Below are 23,740 nucleotides of genomic sequence, written 5' to 3' on the forward strand. Positions count from 1 at the left end.
ATAGAATAGAATAGAATAGAATAGAATAGAATAGAATAGAATAGAATGAGATCTAGAGAATACTATTTATGTGTTATAACGTGGTGTTACTGACACATCTCTCTCTCTTTTTTTTAATGATACTTTAAATAGCAATAAGTTTCATTGTAAACTGGCCTGAAAGATGTTTTAATAGAAGTTTCTTTGCTCTCCAGCTTTTCATGCCTTTGCTGAGTGTATTCCTACATTTCCCGTGTGTTCCACATCTTCATTGAAGGGTGGTCGAAGCTTATAGTTTTATTCACGAAGTTGATGATTCAGTGGGTCCAGTGTCCTTGTAAATTATTAACAAATGTATACAGACTATAAGAAAGACTTATTTTATGTTCAAAAACAATAGTTGCATCCATAATTAAGCCTTGAATAAAAGACCAAAGTTCAGAGGACAAGTTAATTGCAATTTTTTTCTTTGTTGAGATATGTGTTTCGAGAAAATTTAGGAAAAAAAAAAGCATTGTGTGTTCATTTTAGTGAAGTGGTACATTCATTATTTAAATGTGATGATAGAGGCACAAGGTGTAAATAGTATGTAGGGGTGAGGGAACCAGTTCTACCCTGTTTGTTTTGAATGCTTAAATTTAAATAGATATTTTTGTAAGTGCTGATTTATGTTGGGTTTTTTGGAAATAACTTTGTAAGTTTAAACATGAGAGGTGTGATAATCAGGATGGAAGAAGGGCTGGTTGACCTCCAAAGTTGTTTCAACCCTTAAAGACTGAAGCTTAATCCTGAGTACAACAATGCCTTTGTAAGTTTAGAATCAGAATTTAATTTTGGAATTTTACTAATTCCAATTTTACTGTTTTACTGTTTTACTGTTCATTTCATTTAAACCCTTTTTTGGGTAGTTGATGACTATGACTCATTTAAAACAAATAAGCAATCAGGGTAGATAACAGTAGCTTTATTTTCTTGTGGTTTTTGTTGTTGTTGTTTTGTTTTTTGTTTTTGAATCCAGAAACAAGATGACTAGAAAAATCTTAATGGTTTATGGTACAGACTGAAGAACAACTGATATTTTATTTATGCTACAAGAGACTTGATTAAAAGAAATACACTTCTAAAGTGTATACCACATATCTTACTCACTAAATCCTCTCCAACTTGTTATTCCTCCAAGGGAACAGGACTAACCAGTAAGCATCCTCTCAGTACCGTTTCTCATAGTGGCCAGGCCAGGCAGGAGTGGTATTCAGGTCTGGAAGACTTCTGTAGGGGTGAAAAGTGGAACAACTGGGATTGGTCTGCTAGAGTTAGGAACCCAGAGGAGAGTTTTCACCTTGTAGGACTAGTATCACACACAAATCAAGTCTCGTGCATGGCATTAAAATTCTTTAGTTCCTATACACAGTGAAATTAAGTATAAAATGCTTATGGCCTAAATAAACAAGAAACCCAGTTTAATTACAAAGAAACTGAGGTTCATAAGTGAAGGCCATGTGCTTCATACCCAGAAAACTACAGAGCTATGCTTTAAAACATTGAGAACAGTCAAATTTGGTGTTAATAAAAAAAGTTAATTCTAAGATATATAAACCGCTGGAATTTTATGCTGTGCTGCTTTACTACTTAGAAATGTTGAAAATATTATATTCCAAATTGTGTTTCCAATTAGATGTTTCTGTAAATTTAAAAAAATCAATAAAAAAATTGAAAAAATTACCTTTTTTGGTGTCATTTAGTGACTGTTTTCCTTTTTATTTAACCTTTAACAGAAAAAAAGCATCTCACTTCTGTAAATATGTTTCTAACACAGTTTTTCATTGAATCATTTTAAAAGTACTGTTATTACTATTTACTCATTCACATTTAGTTTTGATATAGCTATTGAAATTCTTGTTCAGATCTTAGTGTATATTTAAAGGTTATATAAAAATTGATATAAAACACTGGGTTTCATTTAATTTCCTCATTTTAAGAACAAAAGGGTTTATAATAACCATGTGTAATAAATTATAGATTTTCCCCTTAAATGATTAGAAATAATCCTATTAATAGTTTACAACCTGTATTGCTTACAAAAAAATGTAAGGGCATATTGATCACTTCCATAAATTTCTACCTTATAAATTGAGTTAATGCCTTTAAAAAAATACATCTTTATTATAAAATTTTAGAGTGTTGGGAGGTATTTTGGTATTTGAGCTGCCTGGAAACAATTTTGAAAGATTTTTTCAGTTAGGAAATAACCTCATTTTGAGGCATCTTTCAAAGATGAAGGTAATGCAAGAGATGAAGCCTACCAAAAGAACGGTAGGTTGCTGGTGGTGCCACTGCAGTCACATAGGCTGATACACTTTATTTTTATTGTACTGTGTTGTGTGGTAAATGTCTACTGCTCGTAACTCTAATAACGTCGATAGGCTTCACTAAGTAACTATTAAGTAAAATCTAAACATCATAGAAGTTTTTTACCTTAAAGCTTACTTTATTATGCTATATTAAATATAGGGAACAAAGCAATTAATGCTTGATTTCTCAGAATCTGACATTTATAAATATTTTCTAAATTAAAAAATATTTTCAGGGCGGTGGTGGCACATGCCTTTAATCCCAGCACTTGGGAGGCAGAGGCAGGCGGATTTCTGAGTTCGAGAGTTCGAGGCTATCCTGGTCTACAGAGTGTGTTCCAGGACAGCCAGGGCTACACAGAGAAACCATGTCTCGAAAAACCAAAAAAAAAAAAAAAGTATTTTCAGTCATACTGTTTTGTGTACGTTGTGTTTGGACTACATATTATTTAGGCACACATAAGGTGGAATTCTGTTTCTTTCTAGCAGAGACCCAGAAACCAAAAATGAAGAAGCATATGATTTAGCCAGATGACTTAGTCTGTGATTCCATTACATAGTCTGACCAGTGGCAAAGGCACCTCAGTCCTTTTGGTAAATGTTTCTTATGTTTGAAGATCATAGCAACTCATGTCTACCATTCCAAGTGTCTCAGAGATATTTTATCACTACCTTAAAGGGTTTTTCATAATCAGCCTCTGAGTTGCTTCCTAATCATTTTTTGTTTTTATCTACCCAAACCCCTGTGATTCATTTAGCTGTACCAAATAGGAATGACCCAAGTGTCTCTAAGATATTACAAAAATGAAGGTAGGGACTATAAAAGCTAGGACATAAAAGCCCTTGTAGCTTCTGTCAATTAAATCTTGTTTTCCTCATTCATATTCTCTGTTTTCTACTACAGAATCATTTGTGATTCCTTGTTTTGGTTATAAAATACTGTCTTACGCCCCACACTTCACAGCTTGCCTCCCATTTTCTACTGATGCTACAGGTCATTGCTCTAGGGTGACTGAAGGAATTCAGATTCAGGCACCCAAAGGTTTAACAAACATTTGTATTGTTTTAGTAAAACACTAGAAATCACAAGTTCAGGACTGAGTGTGATAATTCTGAAAGATTACTGAGTATAGTGATAACTGCCATGGCCTGGTAATTTAAGGTTTGAAGAATATATCTGAACACTCACCAGTGATGCAGTATGTGATAGACTAAGTACCTTTCATCTCACTTTTCTCCACTGATCAGATCTGTCATAATCACTAGAGAAAAGGTTTAAAATTCAAATAATTTTTAAAGCATATACTAATTTGAAACTAATTACACAAATTTTGAAAAATTACCGAATGTTTTTCCCACAAAGATAAAGTAGAAAAGTACTTAGCCAAGATATGTCAATAAGTCTTTATTTGTTATACACAGTGCTACAACAGTTACAATCAGAGAGCACACTGCAATTTTCAAGTAGACAACTGAGAAAGAGCAAGTCTGCATGCTGCCTTCATGGTGCATAGAAAACTGGTGAACTAACACTAGCTGGTAGGCTTATGAATCACTCTGCAGTGTTAATAAAGGCCACTTTAGTCTGGAAGGCTACTTCTCTGACAGGTTTTGAGCGGTTCTACATTGCAGATCTTGTAAAGGATACAACAAGCGAATGTTGGAAAATGTTATTTCTTGTTTTGAAGATGGAGAGTCAATTTCTGCACCACTTGAGAGAGCCATCTTACTAGCTTATGTTGGCTTTCCTTTGTCATACATTGGCAATTTAAGAATTTAGAGTTTTTGAAAAAGTCTAGGGTTATACAGAATACTTATAGAATCACTACTTATAACATTTGTCCAGTTCTCACCTGTTGTCCTGCTAAAACCCCTCATCTGATGAGGTTTAGTGAAAGCCTCTAACAATTGTAGCAGACTTCATATACTATGTATGGAAACATGTCTAAGACATGGATGTGTCCACAGGAAAATGGCAGTGCTTCTATTGTAAGTAAGTGTCAAGTTTTCTCTTGATGTTATCAAAAGAATCTGCTCCCATGTAGTCAGCCTGGCCCTGTTCCCACCGTTCCTTCCTTTCTTCTGAGGACATACAAGGTTGTGGTGTAGCTGGGGCCTCCCCAAAGGACAGGTCTGACAAGGCTCCTGAGACATGTTCCTAGAAGACAGAGTCATCAGAGCCACCTTAAGAGCTGAAGTTCTGATGAACTTAAAGAATGCAATAAACAGAATGTGAAGAAAGCCAAAATGAATCATCATGCAAAAACTGAAAAGCTTTACATGAAACAAACAAAAGACAAGAATACAAGGGCAATATGATTTTTTTTCCGCTAAAAAATGAAGACTTCTTGACTCAGTGAAAACATTGGGAGAACAAGATAATTAGGGTTAATGTTTAAGTTCTGCATACCTTTCTACAGAAGCCACAAGAGAAAGCCAGTGTATAGACCAAGTCTGAAAGCTGCAAACAGTTCAGTAGAAAGTGTAAGATGGACGGACAAGGGAACACAAATTTCACGATAAATTCTTGATTCATGTGGGCTTGGAAAGGTTGAGAACTTAAACAAAATGATTCCTCAGATCCTGTGCTCCATAAAGAACTTACCCAGAGAGAGAGAGCACATTCAAGTCATTGTTATATGAAAGAAAGCTATGTGGTTTGAGGCTGTACCAAACGTTTTCCCTCCAAGCTTTCATTTGGCTTGCAAGTAGCATCTATTCTTGCAGGTTCTGATAATCTGCTTGGTTTTTGACAACTGTTTCCCATCTTCACCTTTTTTTTTTTTTTTTTTTTTTTTTGGTTTATAATCCTCAGCTTTTGTGTTGGGGAAAGAATGGTACATGCAGCAAATCTACTCTACCTTAAACTAGATTCTCCTTGCATTTGTGTAGGCAATCAACTGAGTGTACCATAAACGACAACTTGTGTTGTCAATCAAAAACTCTAAGCTGAGTTGTTGCTGAAAATCTTACTAGAGGAAGAAAAATGACTAAAAACAAGTCATGCTTTTTAAAGGAAAAAATGGTGGAACTTTTTTTTTTTGTACTTGGTTTACTGGCATAAATATTGTAATTGTAAGTATACTGAAACCCCCAAGAGTTTTGGTAAAGGGTTTTTACTGATGTGTAAAACTGTAGATGAACATTTAAATGTACTAAAACTCCAAGAAGTTTAGTTACCATCATGCGAACAACTATTAATCCATGTACTGAAGCTCCAAGGAGTTTAAGCACAGAACAAGGTCAGAGTTCAGGCAAAGCAAGGAAGTATGCACATCAGATCAGCCCTGTCTTTGCCTTCTACTTGCGACAGATGTTAAAGACAGGGTCAGCACAGTACAGTAACTAGAGTTTACTCTAGTGAATGCCCCTAAGAGAGAGGTGCCTGAGGTCAAGCCTGGTATGGGGCTAACAAAATAGATGAGTATTTAATTATAAAATTCTCCTTTCAGCCATAAAATGCTATACTTAATTACAGGCTCTAGAAATCAAATTTTCGTAAAGATTATAGTCTTTCATACATAGATTTGTGTCCTAGTTGTTACTGTAACCTTTTACATGAGTAAAATTCCATGACTTCTAAGGCTTATAATTTCTCTATAAAGAGGGGATAATAACGACTACTTAGTTGAATGGTCTAGTTGTTTGAGGCAGTTAAGGACTTACTGTGTTGGTAGGCACTGCTGTGAGTAGGTATGTGATACACAGTACTGATTAAGAAGAATATGCTATTTATCCTTGCCTTACGCCTATATTGAGGACTATCAATTACTCATTAGTTGTTTTTGTTGTGTGTGTCTTAATATGTAAAATAACATTCTTCTTCATCTTCCAATTCATCATGAAGAACAAACCTCAGAAAAGTACCTTTAAAATCAGAAAATATGGTAATGAAGGTTGTTATTATAAAATTTACAGTGTCATCTCCCTCCCACAAAGGGATCATTTCAAGATCTTAGGAGAATAAAACAGGATATTCTTACAGTATTTATTGTGTATTATATATTCCTATTGTGATTTTCTTTTTACAGAAAGTTACTTTTTCTAAGAATATGGAAAATACAAGATATATTTAAAGGTTTGAGGTTTCTAAATCTTAAGTGTGAAATTACCTCCACCCCTCCCAGCCAGTGCTGGAGATGAAAGACAGGGCTTGGCCATACTAGGTAAGCGTTTCCCCACGAGGCTAAATGCCTAGCCTATGTACTCTCTTCATGTGGCTTTACAATATTAAGAATCATCTAAGCATCATTTTTATGACTAATCAGCCAAGAATTCTATAGTTTCAGTGTATGAGTTCATAGAATTCCAACAACATATATTCTCAGGTTTAATGAAATTTGCCACACAATCTACTTTTATTTCTGCAGTGGTATCACTTCCTAGATCTAAGATGGAGTTTTTCCCCATATAGTCCTACCTCTATTTGAAATACTAATTAAGAATTACTGAATTCTATTAGTATATCAAATTTAAAAAACACAGCACAAATTTCCTGAAATAAGGGTAAAACCAAACAGAACTTACCATCATTAGATAGGAGCCAGCATCTTTGACAAGGCCATGGTGTTGGAGCAGGGGTAAGACACTGGTGGTGAAGATGTCCCACCACAGGTTCAGAAACTCTGGGTGACTCACAGTTGGGTCTTGGGATTCACATTTGACACTTTTTGTTTGGGGACTGTAAGTGTAATTCCATGGCTTGGTTCGTCCCAGGAAGTGTACAACTTTGGCATTTTTACCAAACCTGCGAATTGAACAGGTAGAAAGGGTGAGTAGATTCAGAGGACCTTTTCCTGTCCAGCTTCAGTTATGCACCGTCCATCCTGCGGTAGCAGTTGGAAAGAAAACTACACTAAAAATAAGAGACATTTAGGAAATGCTCATGTTCTACCTCCTAGGAGCTAATTAATCCCTTAGGCACCCATTTTAAAGAGACGTATTTGTGCAGTGGTAGTCATTACAATCTCACAGCTGCTGCATTGCTGCTAGTCAAACTAGAAGCAGTTCACACCCTTGTTAGATGAGGTTACTGAACAGTAAATGTACACTCTTCCTTTTCTCCACAGAGAGGGTGCACTTCCTACCTCATACTAAACATACCCATTTTACTTGATTGCCTTGTCAACTTGCTTATGTTTACTCTTTCTGAGAAGTAGAAACTCCTGCCAGCAGAACCATGCTGTCTGCCAGTTAGATAGGATATCTGTCTCAAGTCAGTGGCCTGGCTCCAGTTCCAATTAGGAATGGAATAAAACTGCCTCTTCTGGCCTGTGAGGATATTAAGTAATAAATACTTGCTTATCAGGAATGTAATGCTTTGATATGCATATACACTGCATAATTAGATCAGTGTACTCAATCATTTCCTGAAGACTGTCACTCCATTTTGGTGAAAACTTTGAAAATCCTTCCTGTGTTTTGAAATATATAGCATGTTACTGTCTAGAGTCACCCTAGTATGTTGTAATGTTTCTTCAGTGGCAAGTATTTAAAAACTGTGGTGAGAGAGAGGGGTCAAGTTAAAAGCATGTGCTGCCCTTTGAGAGGACCTGAGTTCAGGTCCTAGTGCCCACACTGGGCAGCCCACAACACACATAGTTCAATGGGGTCTAGTGACCTTCATGGGCTTCTGAGGACACTTCACTCACTTGTACTCCTCCCCCCCCACATATACATAAACCTAGGAAAGAGAACAGGAGTTATAGATGCAAGCATCACCAACAGAAAACAAGAGTTAGAAGAGAGAATCTCAGTGGCAGAAGATACAATATAAGACAGACACAACAGTCAAGGAAAATAAAAAAAAGCAAAAAGCTCCTGTCTCAAAACATTCAAGAAATCCAGGACACAATGAAAAGACCCAACCTGAGAATAATAGGTACAGAAGAGTGTGAAGATTCCCAACTCAAAGGGTCAGCAAATATCTTCCAACAAAATTATAGAAGAAAACTTTCCTAACCTAAAGAAACAAATGCCCATAAACATGCAAGAAGCCTACAGAACACTAGAAAAATATTCCTCTCATCATATAATAATTAAAACATCAATTGCACAGAAGAAAGAAAAAATAATGAAAGCAGTAAGAGAAAAAGGTCAAGTAACATACAAAGGCAGACCTATAAGAATTACACCAGACTTCTCACCAGAGACTATAAAAGCCAGAAGATCCTGGGCAGATATCATACAGACCATAAGTGAACACAAATGCCAGCCCAGGCTACTGTATCCAGCAAAACCCTCAATTACCATAGATGGAGAAACCAAAGTATTCCAAGGCAAAACCAAATTTAGACAATATCTTTCTACTAATCCAGCCCTACAGAGGATAATATAAGGAAAAGTCCAACACAAGAAAGAAAATTACACCCAAGAAAAAGCAAGAAACTAATCTTTTCACAACAAACCCAAAAGAAGAGAAACATAACTAACATAATTCCAACTCTAACAAAAAAAAAAAAAACAGGAAACAAGAATCATTGTTCCCTAATATCTTTCAACATCAATGGACTCAATTCCTCAATAAAAAGACATAGGTTAACAGACTGGATACTTAAACAGGATCCAGCATTTTGCTGCATACAGGAAACACAACTCAGAGTCAAAGACAGACATTCCAACAAAGTAAAAGGATGGGGAAAAAATTTCCAAGCAAATGGACTCAAGAAAAAAAGCTAATATCCAACAAAATAGACTTTCAGCCAAAAGTTATCAAAAAAAGGCAGGCAAGGTCACTACATACTTATCAAAGAAAAAATCCACCAGGATGAATTCTCAATTCTGAATATTTATGCTCCAAATGAAAGGGCACCTACATTTGTAAAAGAAATGCTACTAAAGCTCAAAACACACATTGAACCTCACATAATAATAGTAGGAGATTTCAATACCACATCCTCACCAATGGACAGATCACAAAAATGGAAATTAAACAGAGACATAGTAAAAAATAAAAGTTATGAACCAAATGGATTTAACAGATATCTACAGAACATTTCACCCTAAAACAAAAGAATATACCTTCTTCACAGTATCTCATAGTACCATCTCAAAAATCGACTGTATGCTCAGACACAAAAGAAACCTCAACAGATACAAGAACATTGAATTAACCCCATGTATTCTATTGGACAACCATGGACTAAGACTAGTCTTCAATAGCAGCAAAAACAACAGAAAGCCCACATACACGTGGAAGCTGAACAACTATCTACTCAATGATAACCTGGTCAGAGAAGAAATTCAGAAAGAAATTGAAGACTTTTTAGAATTCAATGAAAGTGAAGGCACAACATAACCAAACGTATGGGAAATAATGAAAGCAGTGCTAAGAGGAAAACTCATAGCTCTGAGTGCCTCCAGAAAGAAACTGGAAAGAGCATACACTAGCAGCTTAACAAAACACGTGAAAGCTCTAGAACAAAAAGAAGCAGTACATCTAAGAGGAGTAGAAGGCAGGAAATAATCAAACTCAGGGCTGAAATCAACCAAGTAGAAACAAAAAGAACTATACAAAGGATCAACAAAACTACTAGCTGGTTCTTTGAGAAAATCAACAAGATAGATAAACACTTAGCCAGACTAAGCAGAGGGCACAGAGACAGTATCCAAATTAACAAAATCAGGAATGAAAAGAAAGATATAACAAGGAGTCCAGGAAATTCAAAAAATAAACAGATCCTACTATAAAAGTCTATACTCAACAAAATTAGAAAACCTGGATGAAAAGGATGATTCTCTAGACAGATACCAGGTACCAAAGTTAAATTAGGATCAGATAAACCATCTAAACAGCCCCATAACACCCAAGGAAATAGGTGCAGCCAATAAAAGCCTCCCAACCAAAAGAAGCCCAGAGATGGTTTTGGTGCAGAATTCTATCAGACCTTCAAAGAAGACCCAATACCAATACTCTTCAAACTATTCCACAAAATAGAAACAGAAGGAACACTATCCAATTCTTTCTATGAAGCCACAGTTACACTGATACCAAAATCACACAAAGGCCCAACAAAGAAGAGAACTACAGACCAATTTCCCTTACATATATCGATGGAAAAATACTCAATAAAATTCTAGCAAACTGAATCCAAGAACACATCAAAACAATCATCCATCATGATCAAGTAGACTTCATCCCAGGGATGCAGGGATGGTTCAATATACAGGAATCTATCAACGTAATCCACTATATAAACAAAATCAAAGAAAAAACCCACATGATCATCTCATTAGATTTAGAAAAAGCCTTTGATATATTACAATACCCATTCATGTTAAAAATATTGGAGATATCAGGAATTCAAGGTGCATACCTAAATATAATAAAACCAATATACAGCAAACTAATAGCCAACATCAAACTAAATGGGGGAGAAACTCAAACCAATTCCATTAAAATCAGATACTAGATAAGGCTGCCCACTCTTTCCTTACGTATTCAATACAGTACTGGAAGTCCTAGCCAGAGTAATTAAACAACAAAATGAGATCAAAGGGATACAAATTGGGAAGGAGGAAGTCAAGATATCACTATTTTCAGATGATATGATAGTATACATAAGCAACGCAGAAAAGTTTTCCAGAGAGTGCCTACAGCTGATAAACAACTTCAGCAAAATGGCTGGATACAAAATTAACTCAAACAAATCAGTAGTCTTCCTCTACTTAAAGGATAAGCAGGCTGAGAAAAAAAAATAGGGAACAACACCCTGCACAACAGTCACAAATAATATAAAATACCTCACCGTGAATCTAACGAAGCAAGTGACAGATCTGTATGGCAAGAACTTCAAGTCTCTGAAGAAAGAAATTGAAGAAGACCTAAGAAGATGGAAAGATCTCCCATACTCATGGATTGGCAGGATTAATATAGTAAAAATAGCCATATTACCAAAAACAATCTACAGATTCAATGCAATCCCCATCAAAACTCCAACTCAATTCTTCATAGACTTTAGAAAGAGCAATTCTAAAATTCATTTGGAATAACAAAAAAAATCTAGGATAGCGAAAACTATTCTCAGTAATAAAAAATACTTCTGGAGGAATCACCATCCCTGACCTCAAGCTCTAGTACAGAGCAATAGTGATGAAAACTGTATGGTATTGATACAGAAACAGGGAAGTAGAACAATAAAATAGACTTGAAGACCCAGAAATGAACCCACACACTTATTGTCACTTGATTTTTGACAAAGAACCTAAAACTATTCAATGGAAAAAAGACTGAATTTTCAACAAATGGTGCTGGTTCAACTGGTGGTCTTCATGTAGAAGAATGCAAACTGATCCATACCTATCTCCTTGCACAAAACTCAAGTCCCAGTGGATCAAACACATCCACATAAAACCAGATACACTGAATCTAGCAGAAGAGAAAGTGGGAAAGTGCCTCAAATACTTGGGCATAGTGGAAAACTTCCTGAACAGAACATCAATGGATTATGCTTTAAAAGCAGCAATTGACAAATGGGACCTCATAAAATTATAAAGCTTTTGTAAAGCAAGGGACATTGTCAATAGGGCAAAATGGCAGCCCATAGATTGGGAAAAGATATTTATCAACCCTATATCTGATAGAGGGCTAATATCCAAAATACACAAATAACTCAAGAAGGCAGACTCCAGAGAACCAATCAACCCTATTAAAAAGTGGAATGCAGAGCGAAATAGAGAATTCTTGACTGAGGAATCTCAAATGGCTGAGAATCACTTAAAGAAATGTTCAATATCTTTAGTCATTAGAGAAATGCAAATCAAAACAACCCTGAGATTCCACCTCACACCAGTCTGAATGGCTAAGATCAAAAACTCAGGTGACAACAGATGTTGGAGAAAGAGGAGCATTCCTCTGTTGCTGGTGAAACTGCAAGCTAGTAAAACCAATTTGGAAATCAGTCTGGTGTTTCCTGAGGAAACTGGAAATAGTTCTACCTGAAGACCCAGGTATATCACTCCTGGGCATATACCCAAAAGATGCTCCAACATACAACAAATACACATGCTCCACTATGTTCATAGAAGCCAGAAGCTGGAAACAACTCAGATGTCCTTCAACAGGGGAATGGATACAGAAAATGTGGTACATTTACATAATAGAGTACTACTCAGCTGAATTCATGAAATTCATAGGCAAATGGATAGAACTAGAAAATATCATCCTGAGTGAGGTAACACAGACAGAAGAGAACTCACATGGTATGTACTTACTAATAACTGGATACTAACCCAAAAACCCACAATGCCTATGATACAACATACAGACCATATGGAGCGTAGAAGGAAGGAAGACAGGGGGTGGATGCTCCATCCCTGCATTGAGGGGGAGCAGTACTACTGTGGGAGATGGAAGGAAAGGGAGACAAAGGAGGGAGAAAAGAGGAGGAGGAAGTAAGGGTGACAGTATCAGGATCTGGAGGAGACGTGAGGGAGGTAGGATCAGGAAATCAAATAAAAATATCAAATAAAAACATGTAGCAGGGTGGAGGAGGAACTGGGGATTGCCACTGAAGGGTCCCAGACACCAGAGAAACCTGAGGCTCCCAGGACCCAACAGGATTGACTTTAGCCGTAAAACCTGTGCAGACCACCTTCATAGGCACAGCCCCTGGTTGAGGGATGGGGCCACCCACCTATCTTAAGGTTTTTTAACCCAGAAATGTTCCTTTCCAAAGGAAGAACAGGGACAAAAAATGCAACAGACTGAAGGAAGGGCGAACTGGCGAACAGCCCCACCTCGGGATTCATCTTGTCTGTAGATACCAAACCCAAGACTGTTGCCTTGGTCAAGAGGCACTTATGGACAGGAACCAAGTGTGGCAGTTCCTGGGGAGGTCTGACCAATGCAGATGCAGATGCTTGGAGCCAACCCTCAGACTGAGCTCAGGGAACCTGGTGGGGGAGCTGGCAGAAGGACTGGAGGAGCTGAGGGCAGTTGCAACCCCATTGGAAGAACAACATAGGATGGCCTGACCATACGATGGTTCTCCCAGAGATTATACCACCAACCAAGGAGTGTACCTAGAGGGATCCATGGCTCCAAGTACATATGTGGTAGAAGATGGTCTTGTCTGACAGCAAAGGGCATGGAGTCCCTTGGTCCTGAGGAGGTTTGATGCCCCAGAGTAGGAGGGTGCTGGTGAGGTGGGGCAGGAGAGTGTGAGTGGGTGGGGGAGCATTCTCACATAGGCCAAATGAGGGCAGATATGGGATGGGGGGTGACCGAGGGGCCACCCGGACGTGGGATATCATTTGAATGGTTAACAACAATCCCACACCCGGGGGGGGGAAGGACAACTAAGATATCATGTAGGATAAGCACAAAAAAGATGGTGATGAATTTGATCAACCAGCAGAGCCTATTTGTACAGCATGCCATCCTGGTTATTTGAGAGAACAAGGCAGAAGGATTTACAATTCAAGGTTTACTTATGCTACATGGTAAGTTCAAGTCTAGGCCAAATTACTTAGTGAGAATCTGTCTCAAAGTTAAAATAAAATAAATGCAACTACAAGAAACACAACAAGGGACAAGGGAACCCCAGGTGCTTGGGAATTCAGAGGGAAAGAAGGCACTACAAGTCAGTGCTGGAGGGCAGAAGTTTCAGGCAGTAGGTTGTAACTTCAAGCTTATATGGATGACATCTGAGTATCTGTACCCAACGCCAACAATCAGATAGCAGGTGTGAGGTACTTGTGGACACAAGCATGTGTGACTGCCATAGCTAGAACCTGGGGCACAAGTCTTGTGTACTGGCTTCAAGAGTTAGACTTAGTGGATTTATCCAATATACATTCAACATATTTGAGTGAGATGTACAGACAAAATAGCATAGATCATTTGGGTACATTTCCTGCTTCCCAATTTAATTTGTAATGTTGAGATAGGTCCAGATTTTATAAGGACGTGGTTAGAAATAATAATCCTATTGTGTAGGCTTCAATTAACATGCTAGTTGAAGCTAAAAAGACTGAATTATTCAAGGTCATATAGCTGTTAAGTGGCAGAGATGTACAGGTTTGCTTGAGGTCAGAGCTTAACTAGCCTGTGATCTTTGAAGAAAAGTAAAGCTGAGAAAGAAAGCTCCTCTTCAAGGTTTGTTTAGTCTACCTCATGTTTCTTTTAAAATGGGTGCATGGTATCCCAAGCTCTATATTTTATACATAGAGTCTGTGTCTTCCATTCCATCCAACCTCCCCACTCTCTGTACTTAAGCAGATAGAAATCCTAATGACCTAAATAGGTACCTATTATATCTCAGGCACTATGTTAGCTGTGTATCCACAAGAAGCCTTTGTCTATGAAGGAAGAAGGGTCACATAAAAATTATCAGTGAAAGGAAGCAAGTCAGGGCCACTAGGGCCATGATGATATTAGAGTTATGGGAATTGCAAGGTAGGTTTTCAAAACAGGCTTTACGTAGAAAGTAAGGATGGGGAGGTGCCTGGGAAAGCGGGACAAGAGTCAAGTCATCATTTTCATATGTTCCAGGGATGCTGAGGGATTCTGTCTCAGAGATCTTGTATGTTTGTGTGTTGCAGAGGTAGTGACAGGCACAGCCTCATCCTAGCACTCCAAATTATGTAAAAGAGTGCACATAAGGAATGTCTTAGACATTCACCTGTCCTAATGCAACTTCCCTGCCTGAAGTCACAGCTTCATTTTTTTCTCCTATATTAGCCAAACACGAATGCTCAACCTACATACTGATATGCTGATATTTACATTTTTATTAGCCTGTATCCTGTATAAATGCTATACTGTCATAACATGATGGCAAGGTTAATTAAAATACACAGAAATATTAGCGAGTAGCTATCTTTTCCTATGTGTCCTGACAGCTAACAGATGTAAGCTATCAGGAGTCAGCTGACACATTTTGAAGTACATATGCTATGCTATGTTTAACATTTGCATTGTGTACCTGATTTAGTCTCTAAAACAACTATGTTGGGGGAGGGACTGAGGCTTAAAGTTAAAGAATTTGTCAAAGGATAAATCACATGGCTAGTGAATGAAGAGGCTGTGACTAACTCAAGCCGGGATGACCTATTCTGTAAAGACACACTTGAAATTATCAGGCATTGTTTGATGAGTGGCATCTATTAATCTCCACCTATGGACTGCCAATCTAAGCAGAAAAGGGAATACATCAAGTGTAGTCAAGGATTTTGCAACAGAAGTAACCAATAGGAAAATTCCATAGTACCAAGACTCAAAACACTATTCCTAGAAGGTTTTCTCTCCTTTGGGGAGAAAAAGGAAAATAAGAAGAGGAAGTGGATGGTGTATCTCAGGTCAACAGTGAACAATGAACAGACTGTGCAGGGAATCGATCAACAATGCTCTCCTATACCGGGGACTTCAGACTGCAAACTAGGACTTCAAGCTGCATGTAGGAAAAGGACAAAATGATCCAACCCATCTGCAAAGACTGGTCCTCTGCTGTGGGCAGGAATTTGTATCTCATCTTCAGGGCCTCCCCACAACCTCCCTGGGGCCTCCCTGGTCTTCCTCTTGAATGTCAACAGCAATGGCATTTGCAGATAGCCACAGACCTACAATTCACTGTGGCCCCGGCTTTGGGATCTACATTCGTGAATGCCTGTTTCCAGTACTCATTAGCTAGATCACTATTACCTTTTGTATAAAGAGAGGATCCTCTTCCTTCAAAATATCTTTACTTATTCTATTCTAACAGAGAGAGAGGAAAAAATACTAAATCCAGTAGATAGTTGTTTTATAGATAAAGCAGCCCTAAATTACTTAATAAGCTTGTTTAAGGTAGATACTGTTTGTCACACTGTGGTGTCCTCCAACTATAAGTTTGCTACTTCTATGAATCATAATGTAAATATTTAATATGTGGCCACCATGAAAGGGCTGTTCAGCTACCCAAGGAGTTGACCCACCGGTTGGGAAGCACTGCTATAAGAAGTCTGAGATGTGAGTAGAATTGCTCTTTTTGACCTAAGGTAAAGAATTTCTTAGATGAAGATGAGCAGGATTGTGGAAAATAGCATGGCACAATAACCATATTTCTGAAACAAAACATAGGGTTTGTGTAGCTTTCTTTAAAATGCTAATTGGGGCAGACTACTTAAGGGAAGACAAGTAGTAGCTCCTGAAGACCGAGGAAAAGCACAGAAGAAAGAAGAATGATGTAAGGCTGGCCATGCAGGAATCAGGCAGCAGGTGCTGCTGATTTCAACTGAGGCTATGGCCACTCTCATTTCTGTGTAGTAAGGACTGAGGTCTCTTACATACTTTAGTAGTTAAACTGCCACATATATAATAGTTATAGAAATGGACAGTGGTGGAGAACAAGAGAAAGAAGACATGTTAGAGCTGGCACCTGGATTGATCACTAAACACAGATGGCTGGTCTGGGCCAGCCCAAGGGCACCTGGGTGACAGAGGCAAAGGGAGAGAGAAGGCATTGCTAAGTAGGAAACAGACTACACTCAGGAATAGCAACAAAGACAAACTTGCCAGTTTTATGTAAAGTAGTCACGACAGAGAACAATCTTCCAAATTGAGTAGGGCTATTGCAATGTGAGGAGTACTATCTGGGTCCCACACTGGTAACAAAAGTTAAGGTATACCTTCACTTACATCACAGTATACTAGCTGCATAGCAAAACAGCAGGAGGCTAAAGGATTTATCCAATATTCATATACAAAAATGATGAGCAGAAGGCCTCAAACACTAGGCTAGTTTTTGTGTCCAAGGTTTCAATTCATTTGGAGTCAAGTTTCAGACTATTTACATCTACATTATGAACATGAGGGAATGACTTAATTATTTTCTAGCCAGGCCATGTAGAGCTGGTGGGGAAAGATGCCCAGAGAGTCCTGCCCTCTACTGCGTGGCATGGGTAGGCTGTAGACACACAGAGGCCTGTATGCCACCATTGCAATGCAGCAAAATTCAATCCAGGAGGAGGAAGACATCCAGAGACTCACCCACTGCCATATCACATGGGCAGGCTTAGGCACCTAGAGTCCTACTTGCTGCTATGCTATGCAGTGGAGGCCAGCCGGCCATGTGGCTAGCCTGGAGTGGAAGGCACCACTACAATGTGCAAGTATGTGGTGACCAGACAGAAGAGAAAGAGAAGCAGAATGGTTTGAGCATTATGAAGAGAGATGGAACTGGAGATGATAGGGTGGGATGAGTAGCTAGCCCTGCCACCTGAGGGCATGGTGAAGTTCCAGTCCATATTGCCACTGAGGGCCATGTCTGGGTCTGTGGCCATGCAGCAGCAGGAGTTGGTGTTGATGTCTGTGGCTCATATTACCACTAGAGATCATAGGGATATCCCTGGTCTGGACAGCCTGCTGGGACCATGTGGATATCCAAAGGCTACATAGAACTGATGCTACCTCTCACTGTTATAGCACTCTGGAGAGCTGGCCCCACTCCCTTTCAACAGCAGTAGTATTTGGTGGAATAGGCTGAAGTTGTGAGTATGGGAGATCTGACCTTGCCACTGTCTGCCATCAGGTAGAATGGGCACAGGGGTGATACCTACTCCTCACCACCTGCATAGTTGGGTGAGCTGGTCCTGAGTATGTGAGAGTAGGAGATCTGGTCCAGCCCCTCACCGGCTATAGAACTTAGGAGAGTGGGCCCAGCACATGGACTGGGCAGCACAGTGGAGCTGGCTTTAGAGGTGTAGGTACAAGTGATCTGGCCCTGAGGGCATGAGAGCAGGAGGGCTGATCCTGCCTCCTGCAGCAGCATTGGGTGGCCTAGCTGGAACAGGGCTGGAGAACTTGTCCTGGTGCCCTGGTGGTGTGGATGCAAGAGATTTGGCAGGCTGATCAGCACAGCTATTAGCAAGGCCCAGAAACAAGGCTTTGAGTTGGCCTACCCCAAAATCTACATGATCTGTGAAATCTTTGAGTTCATGAAAGGGCCGGTTCTGCTGATCCAAAGCTTCAAGATCTCTAGGAGACAAAGTGACAACAGGATAACTGAAAGGAGTCCCAGTGAGGATCCAACATTAACGGTGTCACAGAAGTCAGAGGCCTTGAACCAGACCAATGACTCCTTGCAATGAGCATTTGCAAGTGAAAATGTGTAGACAGAGGGATATACTGTGTGTGATGGTTTGTATATGTTCTGCCAAGGAAGTGGCAGTATTAAGAGGTGTGGCCTTGTTGGAGTAGGTGTGTCACTGTGAGTATAGGCTGTAAGACCCTCATCCTAGCTGCTTGGAAGTGAGTATTCTCCTAGCAGCCTTCAGATGAAGATGTAGAATACTCAGCTCCTTCTGCACCATGCCTGCCTGGATGCTGCCATGTTTCCACTTTGATAATAATGGACTAAACCTCTGAACCTGTAAGTCAGTCCCAATTAAATGTTGTCCTTATAAGACTTGCCTTGATCATGGTGTCTGTTCACATCAGTATGACCCTAAGACACTGTGAGACACACCATGACACATGACAGCTTCCATGACAAGATTTTTTTATGCTTTTTTTTTGTTGTTGTTTGGTTTTGTTTTTTTGCTTGTGTGTTTTTATTTTTAGGGGAGAGAGAGGTTGCAAGGGAGGAGGGCAGGTATGAGGGGACAGGGAAATGAGTGGGACTGGGGTGCATGATGTGAAACTCACAAAGAATCAATAAAAAGTCTTAAAAATGGAAAAAATTTTTTCACCCTTTGCTTATTTGTAAAAATCAATAAGAATGATACAAAAATGAATTAAGAGTAAGATCCTAAGTAAAAGGAAAATGTTTCCAGCCTTTCAAGACTTTTAGGAGTATGGAAATTTCATTCAGCAGGGTACTTGGCATGTGAGTAGTTCTGCACTCAAGCCTTAGCATTTCAAACATACAAACAGATAAATGAACAAATAATTTCAGCCTAAATACTAGTGTGGATGGACAGTTTACATTTTCCCCACCTAAGGCAGCAACTAGGTAGAATGTGAACCACCTAGCAGAAAGCAACAAACAAATAAACAACTAAAAAAACCACCAGTGGCTTCGAAGAGGGTGTAACACTCAATTGACTCCAGCTTTCAACAAAAATAATGAGGAGGTTTCCTGACATATCCTGGATTTGTCCACAAAATCACCAGCCAGGAATTGAAAAAAGATTGGTTCAATTGTTTCTAAATTATTAAGAGCCATTTATTCTGACCCAGTAAGGGGATTTGTATCAGCTTGCATATATTTCTTAAAATAAGTATTCTAATTTTAACTTGATAGAATCTCTAAGGAGTCACCATCCAGATCACAAGACATAGTTTGAACTGAAGCCAGCAACAACACTGCTTATGTTAGCTGTTAAAATAATCCCGGTGACCTGATGTTACCACAAGATCAGATGGACATCCTATGGCTAGTTCAGTGGTTAGTGACAGATGAGGCTGCAAACCTATTGAGAATAGAAAGGAACTAATCCAGGACAATACACCCAGAAGCAATTTAATCAGTCAATTTTATATGCAATGTTATATTAGATACTAAGAAAGAGAAAGCAGTACTTGCATGGTACTCTTCTGGAAATGTGCCCAAGGCACCGGGCATCCTCTTAATCACCCCAAAATTGTACATGCTCTTGGTCTCTTCACCACTCACTCATATGTCTGTTCAGATTCACATTATACTGTGACAGCTTCACAACAGCTTTTCCCCACTAGTGATGAATACGTCTCTCCTCAGCAAAATGTACATCTCTCACCCATCCACATTCTGTCAGGAGCCTGGCATGATGGCTCATGCCTGAACTCTTAGCACTTGGGAATGAGGAGCTGAGGTAAGAGGATTGTTATAAGTTTGAGGACAGTATGAGTTACATAGTGAGTTCAAGGCCAGCCCGACCTAGTACAAATGTTTTTTAAAAGTCACAAACTCAAATGCCTATGAGATATGGTTAATCCTGCAGAGGGAGTTGTATACGAAGTGAAGTAGGGATGTGAAACACAGAAGCATTCCTGTCCTGTCCCCAGTTACAACTGTTTCATAGCTACAAACAACATGGCATACTGTTTTCCATCTTTGCAAGTGAACCCTCTTCATAGTACTTAGAAGTCAGAGCATCAGCACTCTATAGTGTTGATTGGACCTAGACAATTGCATTGCCTGTCAGGCTAGCATTTCTCCACAAAGTCTCAGAATGTCAAGAGGAAGAGTTTCCTGGTGTAGCATGTCATTCTCTGCCTCTACCAGCTGACTGCTCACCATCAAACTGGAGCTTGCACCCATGTGCCAATATCTATACCTGTACTACACACCCATTTCCTCCATGTTTCTGAGGATGAACTGTCCTGCCTCTTCCCTGAGCACAACCTCTCCATGTGTATACTGGATTTCTTCCTTTTTATCCTATCAAAGGCATCACTCTTGGCTCTACTCTCAGTCCTCTGCTTTATTAATGGCATCCCTCCACATCCATTCCTATTGCTAGAAACATGTAACATCTGCTTTCTTTTCCACTCAGCTGCCACCCACTTCCTGTTCCTTTTAGAAGCAGGCATCTGGGAAAGCTGTGTACATTTACAACCTCCATTCTCTTAGGCACGCTTCAGCCAGGTTTCTTCTCCACCACTCCACTGCATGTATGCTTGCTGAAGTCACTCATGACCTCTCCATTCTACATTCTATACCATCTTAAAGCTGTCTTTCATCTACAATAGCACTCCACACAGATCAAGTGTTCCTTTCTCCTGGAAACAGTTTCATTGTGTGGCTTTCCACAATAGCATCTCTTCGCTGGGTCTCCTTGTACCTTTCTGTTCTGGGTCTATTACTTCTTCTCCCCATGCTCAGTCTTCAGGAATCTTCTACCAATAAGTAGTCCATTGGTTACATCATCTTGTTTAGTGGCTATAAATATTTATTTGCTAGCAGCTTTAGTAGTTTCGTCTCATTCAGACCTATCTCCTGAATGTCTGACTTGTTTAAAATTGACTCTGGCAATTCCATAGATGTATATATGCCCTTATTCCATAGATGCATGTATCCTCTCACCCACTAGTGTCTCTTATTTCTCTCCCTTTTCTATATACTCCCCTTCCTTACTAACTGCTACAGTCATGGCTTTTGTTATGCTTGTGGGTGACCCACTGAGTTTGATTGGGGCCATCTTTGTGCTCATGGATTCGGAGCTATCCTATCCAGTGGATTCTGATCACCTCAGCATGGAGTACACACCTGAAAACAATGGCTCCCTCTTACAGAGTCTATCAGTAGCCAATAGTTCCTCCTTTTCCCTAACCCTGGCTGACACTAGGCAGGCCTGCCTCGTGCAGTCTCAAAGTGAGACAGCACAGCCGCTGTGAGTCCATGAGTGTACAGCTGCAGCGAGTCCATGAGTGCAGCAGCTCTATGGCATCTCGACAGTGGCACTGCAAAGCCTTCTTTTTCCTGTTTCCCAGCACTTGCATCCTTTGCATCCCTTCTATTGCAATCATGCATGTTGCCTGAGCAATAAAGGGGTAGTAGAAATGCCTGATTTATGGTTGGAGGAATCCTTTTATATCAGTTTATCATTTTACAGTCTCACTAGGATGTTAATATATACTTCCCAACTTTTATACACCTAACATCTATCTCCAAAGTCCTTCTTACTTCATGAAAGGCAACACTCACACCCTACAAACCTACTGGTCATATTCAACATATTCCACCAGATACTTGATTTTTCAAAGGATGTTGGAAGACTAGGTCTTATGTGAAATTAATTTTCATATTGTGGTGCTGGGAGTCAACCCCTAATTTTTAAACAATGACAACTCAATTTAATAAAATTATGCATAGCACAAATGAAAGAAACGTATGAACAAATGCAGCCTAAGGGTTTAAGATCTGTGAGAAGGGATAGTCCTCTAATCTTGGTTTTTTCCTTCTATGAGCCCCTCTCCATTTGAGATTTTAATCTTCAGCAAGGTCCTGCTTGTGGAAGTTCACTCTTTTCACATCTTTTTGTCCATTCTGGACACCTCTCCAAGCTGATGTACCTCCTAAGAGGGCATTAGGCTTAACTTCATGGCTCAAATACACGTTAATTCCCATGAGGCCATCTTAGTTGAAACTGCAATGTAATAGTATATGTTTTAAAAGTGTATATGGGTGCACACTAAGTATGCATGCATACATGTCCGCAGTGCGTATGTGTGTGTTTATGGATACATGTGTATGTGTCTATTTTTGATTGGCTTATGTGAACAACATTTGGAAACAACTAAAGGCTTTAGAAATATCTTAGCAAATGGTTATGTGAAGTTTTAAGACAAACTCTCCATCCTTTCTAGTGAAGCCCCTTGCTTTAAACCATTCTTCAGCCTCTCCTACATGCCATATCCCATGGTCACCAATGGGAGGCAGCATGTACCAGAGCTGCTCAGCCCTAGAAGCCAGCAGGCTATTCTGAACACAATATAGGCTTTAATTTGTAGGCCTCTCTGTAGAAAACACTGATGGTGCAGGACAGGCTAATTTAGTCTAAAAAATTATTCTGACATTGATACACTAACATAAAACATAAAAGAAATGGAACTACCTATATCTTCTCATCCTTTTCCCAATGTCAGAAAAGAGAGGGAATGTCTATAAAGCTAGGTCTCTAGAATAAAAACAAAAACATTTTCTGGCAGAGGGAAGGGAAAATGAATTCTCAAATTTGGTTTCAGGATTCTTAAATAAGCAGAAATGGGGTAGAAAAGGTTTGGCTTTGAGCAGTCATATCAAAGCAATAAAGAGCTGGTCCCACTGACAGCAAGCTACCATAGGGTAGCATAAATGTGTCATCCTGCAGGTTGCATGATCAGTGATCAATGGAACTGATCCAGATTTCCTCAATGTGCCATTCACTCTACAGAAATGGTGACAAAACAAGGACCTTGACAAAGCCAGCATCACTCGCTGCACTAGGAAGAAGAAGCTACCCTGGCCGTTATGATCATTTAGATCTCAAACGTTGGGAATTTTATTTAGAGCACATGCAACAGCAGGGCTCTTTGGAGATAGGGACCAAAGCTCTAGCAAAAAAAGTCCTTCTTTCGTAGCACTAAGACTTCTCTCGCATGCCTTTAATTCCAGCACTTGGGAGGCAGTGGTAGGTGGATTTCTGAGTTCAAGGCCAGCCTGGTCTACAAAGTGAGTTCCAGGACAGTCAGGGCTACACAGAGAAACCCTGTCTCAAAAAAACAAAACAAACAAACAAACAAAAAACCAACAACAACAACAAAAGACTTCTCTCCCTGCTTCTTCTGTGTTAAAAAAACACAAGCAGTGCTCAAGGCAACCAAGCTGTCCAGAGAGGTGGGGTGTGTCTGGTGTTGGCACATAAGATGGAAAGCAGATTAAACTAAGCCACAGGGAAACAGAAGCTTCATGAACACGAAGTTCATCATGTTCAGGAACTGAAGCTAAATAGATAACATCAGATTTGTG

The 23,740-nt window shown here is 39.3% G+C and overlaps 1 protein-coding gene across 3 annotated transcripts in view; it reads right to left on the bottom strand.

The window, feature by feature from the left end:
* Positions 1-3,715: 3,715 nt before the first annotated feature.
* The window catches only part of Gyg1 (glycogenin 1), a 38,378-nt gene continuing 18,353 nt past the window's right edge, over positions 3,716-23,740 (bottom strand). For 2 of the 3 annotated variants that reach the window (XM_028763451.1, XM_028763458.1), the window contains exons 6-7: positions 6,858-7,077; positions 3,716-4,488 (exon numbers count right to left, since the gene is read on the bottom strand). In XM_028763451.1, the coding sequence (XP_028619284.1) occupies positions 4,315-4,488; positions 6,858-7,077 (394 nt within the window). In that variant the 3' untranslated portion in view covers positions 3,716-4,314. Of the gene's footprint in view, positions 4,489-5,103; positions 6,198-6,857; positions 7,078-23,740 lie in introns of those variants that run through there. The other variant, XM_028763464.1, reaches the window with a different exon arrangement.

This window comes from Grammomys surdaster, unplaced genomic scaffold, assembly GCF_004785775.1.
Source record: "Grammomys surdaster isolate TR1022 unplaced genomic scaffold, NIH_TR_1.0 62, whole genome shotgun sequence".
NCBI lineage: Eukaryota > Metazoa > Chordata > Mammalia > Rodentia > Muridae > Grammomys > Grammomys surdaster.